We start from the raw sequence: 7,319 nt of genomic DNA on the forward strand, positions 1-7,319 counted from the left end.
AGCCAGAGTGCTCCTTGGAGGCCAAGATGGCCAAATTTCGTTTTTCATGCTTTGGACATATTGTCAGGAGAGACCAGTTTCTGGAGAAGGATATCATGTTTGGTAAGGTGGAGGGACAGAGAAAGAGAGGAAGACCCTCAATGAGATGGATTGGTCAAGTGGCAGCATCAGTGGACTCAAGCGTGGCAATGGTAGTGAGGTTGGCCCAGAATTGGGCAGTGTTTCATTCTGTGGTGCATGAGGTCGCTGTGAGTCGGTAGCGACTCGATGGCGCTTAATAACAGGAGCATAGATTTTATTTTCCACAGATATACTTGTGCTTATAGTTTGGACAGCTGAATAAGATCTGGCCTTTGACAACATACCCCCAAACTACCAACAGAAAGGTGCTGAAATTAATCTCTATTTGAGCACCATTTAGGTTATTTATAGGGCCATGCAGAACACTGGCCATATCTTGCATTTCATTTCATTAACTTTATGTAGTATTTTACCTGCTGGGAAATGGGATTCTTTTCCTTAATACATCTTTAATATTGCAAATATATTTTCTGAAAAGCATTCAAAATGTTAGAATGAAGATTACCCTATTAATTAATATTAAGACTGAAGTGATAAGTACCAATATTTTGCCCATAAGACTAATACTTTGCTTTACCCTTTTTGAAGAAAGAAAATCTATTGTACGAATTGCTTGACCGGTCAGAAATTCGTTGACCCCTCAGGAGGCTTAAGCTCAAAGATCTGAAGAGGATGCTCTATAAATCAAAGCCCTCAAGTCTGCAGTAACTCAGTTCTGTACTTATTGAGTACCTATAAAGTTCTGGAGAGTAGCCACTTGAAATGGATCTTAATTCAGTGGATTTTTGTGGGGGCTGATATAAAAAGTCTTAGTATTGATCTCTCTGGGAAGAGAGCTTCTTTTTGTCACCCACTAAGAAATGGAATGGGGGATTAGTAAGTGCCATCAAGTCAATTTTGACTCATAACGACCCTGTATAGGGTTTCTGAGGAGCAGCTGGAATAGAAAGTTCTTACTTCCCTTTTTCAAACCAAAAGTGGTTACTGGACCCTAAAAGTTTTTGGGGAGCTCTAGTGTGATGCTGTAGGATATGCACTGGACTGAAAAGTCATTTTGAATCACAAGATCGGTGATTGAAACCCACCAGCGGCTTCTCAGAAACCCTGTATGGGATTGCTGTGAGTCAGAACTGATTCATTGGCACCTAACAACAACAGCAACGGGAGTCTTTGAATGATCTGAGGAGATGTTAGACAAGTTCTTTGAGGCAAGTAGGTAAATTTCTTTTATTAATTTTCATTTATAGTCATATATTGTTGTATTTTTAAAAACAGGTCGTGGTGGTTCAAAAGTAAGGGACATCCAAAGTACAACAAACACCAAAATACATGTAAGTAATTTAAGTGATACATGTACTTAAACCTTAAACGGGCATAGTTTTTTTTCTAACCCAGCATGAGACTCAGTCAGCAACCAGGACCTACTTCTAGTTTCTATTCATTTATTGACATAGTATGATAACCTAGATAAATGACCAAGATGCATTAGATGGCCATTCTTTTCAAGAACTCACCTAAGCTGTGGTCTCTTCTAAGTCTAGGTGACCCTTAGAGGTAAAGATAATATCCACGTCCAAACAGCACTTTTCCCAACTCTTTTCCTTCAAACCTTGACTGATTCCTGTGTTCCTAGTCTCAGTGAATGACATCATTAACCAAGTTCTAGATCTAAATATCTCAATGGCACTTCCTCTCTGTATCCTGCAACCTCTTTGAAGTGTTAAAGAACAAAGATACCACTTTGAGGACTAAGGTGTGCCTGGTCTAAGCCTTGACATTTTCACTTGCCTCACACATATGCAAGCTGGACAGTAAATAAGAGAGACTAGAGAAGGAATGATACATTTGAATTGTGGTGTTAGTGAAGTGTATTGAGTTCTGGTGAAGACTATTGTCAGAAGAGCGACAAATCTGTCTTGGAAGAAGTAAAACCAGAATGTCACTTAGCAGTAAAGATGGTGAGACTTTATCTCATGTGCTTTGGACACGTTATCAGGAGGGATAAGGCCATAAAGCATGGTAAAATAGAGGGTCAGCAAAAACGAGAAAATCCTCAACAAGATGGATTGACACAGTGGCAGCAACAGTGGTCTCAAACATGACAACTGTAAGGATGGCTCAGGTCCAGGCAGTGTTTTGCTCTGCCGTTCAGGGGTTACTTTGAGTCAGAGCAACAATAACAACCAATTCCTTTTTATTTCTTGTACTTCTCAGGGCAGCCTCCCCTAACTGCCTTCCTTCTAGTCTTGTATTGCTAGCTGTTCTCCAGTGACTAAAGCAGTCTTTCTAACACAGAGATATGTGATCATATCCCTCTCCTACATTAAAAACCATTCATGGCTTTTCAGGCTCTTCAGAAGTCAAGATTTCCTGACATGGTTCATTCCTTCTGGCATGTATGCCTCTCCAACCTCTTCTCCCCGAACTCCCATCTCCCTACTCCCTCTTGAACTGTTTTCTGATTGCCTATCCTTTGCCCCAGGGGATTAATTCCTACTCATTTTTAAGGGGAACTTACTTTCTTATGGAAATCTAAGACCTTTTCCTCCCCTCCTGAGCTAGGTGTCCCTTATCTGACCTCTCAGCGCCTCATAATTTTCCCATTTTAGCATTTATACAGTGTTGTGTCTCTGAATCCTACAGACAATAAGCTTTGTTTGAATCACCAGACTAAGATATCATCTGGTGCATAAATGTTTCCATTTATACACACTTAAAGATGTAGCTTATAGATTCCATCTTTAAATTTGATTGTGTCAGCCTTGTAGGTTTGACTTCAATGTATGTTGGTATCCCTTAAAATTATAACTTCATTTACATAGCCTGACAGTTCAATAAGCTCTTATGTAAATAGCACATAGGGTAATTTTTTGCCCTCTACAATTCTGTACAATTAGCCAAATATGCATTGCTACTATTTCATACATGAGTGAATTCAGATTCAAAGTAATTGATACCACATTCCAGATTAACACCTTACTTTTCCATTTATCATTACTTCTTGAATTTATTCCCTAGCTGGTATGTTGTTAAGTTCCATCTTGTCAGTTTTGACTCATAGCAACCCTGTGTAGGATTTCCTAGGCTGTAAATCCCTGCGGGAGCAGAAAGCCTCATCTTTCTCTTGCAGAGCAGTTGGTGGACTCAAACTTCCAACCTTGTGAATAGCAGTCCAGTGCTTATCCTACAGAGCCACAGTGCTCCCTAGCTAGTATAGTAGTTTTTTAATTTCCAGATTGTCCTATTCTTTTCCCATTCAATCATAAGATAAATCCCAGAGTGAATATAAATATCTTCTACCTCAAAAATCAGAAATTTAGGTGTTGATTTATAGCAATGTTATGTTTACTTTTATACTCTTTATGCTGTTATATACTATTTGCAATTGAGTTATTGCTAGGGGAGGAAGGTAAGGGGACTTCACATTCAATCATTTCCCCCTTCTGTCTAGATAATGAAAGGATACCATGAAGCAGAAGTAAAAATTTTTGGAAGCAAGGTAAGGCAGACCAAAGCAAAAGCAGTGATAGATGCTCTTGTTAGAAAGCAAGAAGAAAACTGCCATTCAGAATCCAGAGTGGGTAAGTAATCATTGCCTACTGAAGCCCTTTAAAAATGTTTAAGACTTAATTTCAATGTCATGAGCCTCTAATGGTTGATTTCTTTCCTGGTAAAAAACTTGAGATTGCCACAAACGAATATAGTCTGTTGCAGATTTTTTTTTAGTATAATTTTTTTCTATAAAAGCTCAGAATACTTTTTTCAGAAATGAATCGAAAGCTCTGTGGTTAAACATAGTAGTTTTACTTTTAACCACAAATTACTGAGAAAAGGAAATAACCTTTTAATGTACCTCACTACTAATGATAGAGTAAGAATTGATCCTGGCATACTGAATTTTTGGTATCTTCACTAGATTATGACATTGACTTTGAAAAATACCTAGTTATCTGGTAATTTTTGAATCTCAAATCTGTCTGGACTTGTTGTTAGGTGCCTTTGAGTCGGTACTGACTCATAGCAACCTTAGGCACAACAGAAGGAGACACTGCCCGATCCTGTGCCAACCTCACTACTGTTGCCACAGTTGAGTCCATCGATGCTGCCACTTGCCAGTACATCTCATTGGGGGTCTTCCTCTTTTTCTCTGACCCTGTGATATCCTTCTCCAGTGACTTGTCCCTCCTGACAATATGTCCTATCTGGTCTAGAGGGGGTAAAAGGCATTATGAAACTGTATCTATAAGCAGCATAGAAGTAAAAACAACAGAAACTTGTGTTTAGATTGCAGTGTTGCCTCTTAGTGTTTCTTGGGATGGAATTTATCTTTAAGGCTCCATTTCTTTGTTTGTTAGCCCAGTGTAACAACTGCCTCACAGGATTGTAAAGAAGAAACATTATGTGTGTGACAGTGTGTGGCATCTATCAAACTCTCATGTTATTTTCCTGTAAATTAAAAACAATAACAACAACAACAAAAAAAAAAAAACCTCTTGTGTTTCAACAATGTGTTGTTGATAAATGATCACATACCATGACCAGAATTGTAAGGGTTGTTGTTGTTAGGTGCTGCCAAGTTGGTTCCCACTCATAGTAATCCTATGTATAACAGAATAAAATACTGCCCCGTTGTGGTTGTGTGCCATCCTCACAATTGTTGTTACACTTGATCTCATTGCTGCTGCCACAGTGTCAGTCCTTCTCATTGGAGGTCTTCCTATTTTTTGCTGACCCTCCACTTTACCAAGTGTAATGTACTTATCCAGGGACTGGTCTCTCCTGATAATACATCCAAAGTATGAGAGATAAAGTCTTGCCATCCTTGCTTCTAAGGAGCATTCGGGTTTTATTTCTTCCAATACAGATTTGTTTGTTCTTCTGGCAGTCCATGGTACTTGTAATTTTCTCCAACATTGTAATTCAAATGCTTCGATATTCTGTGGTCTTCCCTTTTACATGCATATGAAGCAATTGAAAATACTAAGCCTTGAGTTAGGCTCAAACTGATATCTTTGCTTTTGAACACTTCAGAGGTCTTTTGCAGCAGATTGACCTAATGCAACATGTCATTTGATATCTTAACTACTGTTTTAATGACTTTTGATAGTGAATCCAAGCAAAATGGAGCCTGGCAACTTCAGTCTTCTGAATTCATCATGATGTTATTTATTGGTCCAGTTGTGAGGATTTTTGTTTTCTTTACATTGAGGTACAATCCATACTGAAGGCTATGATCTTCATCAAAGTATTTCAGCAAGCAAGGTTGTATCATCTGCATATTGCAAGTTGTGTAATGAGTCTTCCTCGAATCCTGATGCCACACTGTTTGTCATATAATCCAGCTTCTTCTATTATTTGCTCAGTATACAGATTGAATAATTATGATGAAAGGGTACAGCTATGATGCACACCTTTGCTGATTTTAAACCATTCAGTATCCCATGTTTTGTTTTAATGACTGTCTCTTGGTCTATGTCTAGGTTCCTAATGAGCACAATCAAATGTTCTGGAATACCCATTCTTTGCAATGTTATTTACAGCTTGTCATGATCCACATAATCAAAAGCTTTTGCATAATAAGTAAAGCACAAGTAAATATCTTTTGGGCATTCTCTGCTTTTTTTTTATGCACATATTATTATTATTTTTTTAATACAGTAAGCTTTCAAATCCATGAACATGGGATATCTCTCCATTTTTGTAGGTATCATTTAGTCTTTTGTTATTAGGCCCCATTGAGTCAGTTCTGACTCATAGTATCCTTATATACAGTACAATGAAGCACTGCCTGGTCCTGCCAGATCCTCACAATCATCCCTGTGTTTGAGTCCGTTGTTGCAGCAATTATGTCAGTCCATCTCATTGGGAATAATCCCCCTTTTCATTGATTTTCTACTGTACCAAACACAATGTGTTTCCCCAGAGGCTAGTCTCTTCTGATGACATGTCTAAAGTACATAAGATGAAGTTACATTACCCTTGCTTAAAGTTGATCTTGTTTTTGTTGTTGTTGTTATGTGCTGTGGAGTCGGTTCCAACTCATAGCAAGGCTGTCAATCTTTATGGGAGCAGAAAGCCTTATCTTTCTCCCATGGAACAGCTGGTAGTTTTCAACTGCTGACCTTGAGGTTCGCAGCCCAATTTGTAACCATTACACTACCAGAGCTCCTTTAGAGTTGATCTGTTGTTGTTGTTGTTGTCAAGTGCCGTCGAGTCAATTCCAACCCATAGAGACCCTGTATAGGGTTTCCAAGGAACAGTTGGTGAGTTTGAACTGCCGACCTTGCAGTTCAAACAGCTTTAAAGTCTGGCGCATTAACCTATAGCGCCTCAGTGGCAAATTCCCAGAGCTTCTATTTGTTTGGGAATGTCTTGATAACCTCATTTTTTTTTTTTTTTTTTTAAGGTTTTTATTGTGGATTGAGTGAAAGATTACAGGGCATGTCATCAGTTTTACATTCAACAAGTCATACACCTTGTTTCGTTACAATGATTATAATTCCCTCCATGTACCATCAGTTAACAGTATTTCTCTCTATCCACTTTAGCTTTTTAAAAAACAAACAAACAAACAAAACCCACTCAGGCATATATAATAATTTACATCTCCAAAGAGCACATTCTGCAAGTCTGCCTCCTGACCACCAGCTCTTAGTCCCTCTCTTCTTAGTCCATGAATCTAGATTTCTGAGCCACAGCGCCTCTCCATGCCCTGATCTCTGCCTCCATCTCTGGTGCTGCTGCTTCTCTGGATAAGGTCCCACATTCTGCTTGTGCGTTTCTCTCTTGATGGTCCCAGGGTCCTCCGTTTCTGGACTGTAAGATTAATCACTCCTGGTTTTTTTGTTACAAAACTTCCACCTTTACAATTGTGACAGTCGCGATTAGTCATGATTATTCACTATTGAATCTTATGAATCTTATCCCCATCTCTTTTCACCAGACCCATCTAGACAAGATCAATGGGGACTCTTTCTTTCCCCATACTGTTAAACTAAACTCCTTCTTGAAACCTTGTAAGCCAGTCACTTTGTGCATTTATTACCCCCTCATTTTAGATAGCCAATGTCCAAGTTGCCTGTCCCTATCTACCCTGTGTACAGAGGGGATAGCATTGATACTTGATGTGATGACTCTTTCCCACTCTGTTGGTATTTAGAGTAACTACCGCTCTGAGTATAGGTCAGGTTCATCATGAAGATGTATCTTCTGTCACTGTAGCTGTTCCAGTCTGCTTG

General features: G+C 38.9%; 1 protein-coding gene across 1 annotated transcript in view; it reads left to right on the plus strand.

Moving 5' to 3' along the window:
* Nucleotides 1–7,319, plus strand: part of DDX43 (DEAD (Asp-Glu-Ala-Asp) box polypeptide 43) — a 28,324-nt gene that overhangs the window by 4,086 nt on the left and 16,919 nt on the right. The window contains exons 2-3 of the mRNA XM_006835787.1: nt 1,357–1,412; nt 3,533–3,662. Of these exons, the coding sequence (XP_006835850.1) occupies nt 1,357–1,412; nt 3,533–3,662 (186 nt within the window). The remainder of the gene's footprint in view (nt 1–1,356; nt 1,413–3,532; nt 3,663–7,319) is intronic.

Source organism: Chrysochloris asiatica, unplaced genomic scaffold (genome assembly GCF_000296735.1).
Source record: "Chrysochloris asiatica unplaced genomic scaffold, ChrAsi1.0 scaffold00019, whole genome shotgun sequence".
NCBI classification, from domain to species: Eukaryota; Metazoa; Chordata; class Mammalia; order Afrosoricida; family Chrysochloridae; genus Chrysochloris; species Chrysochloris asiatica.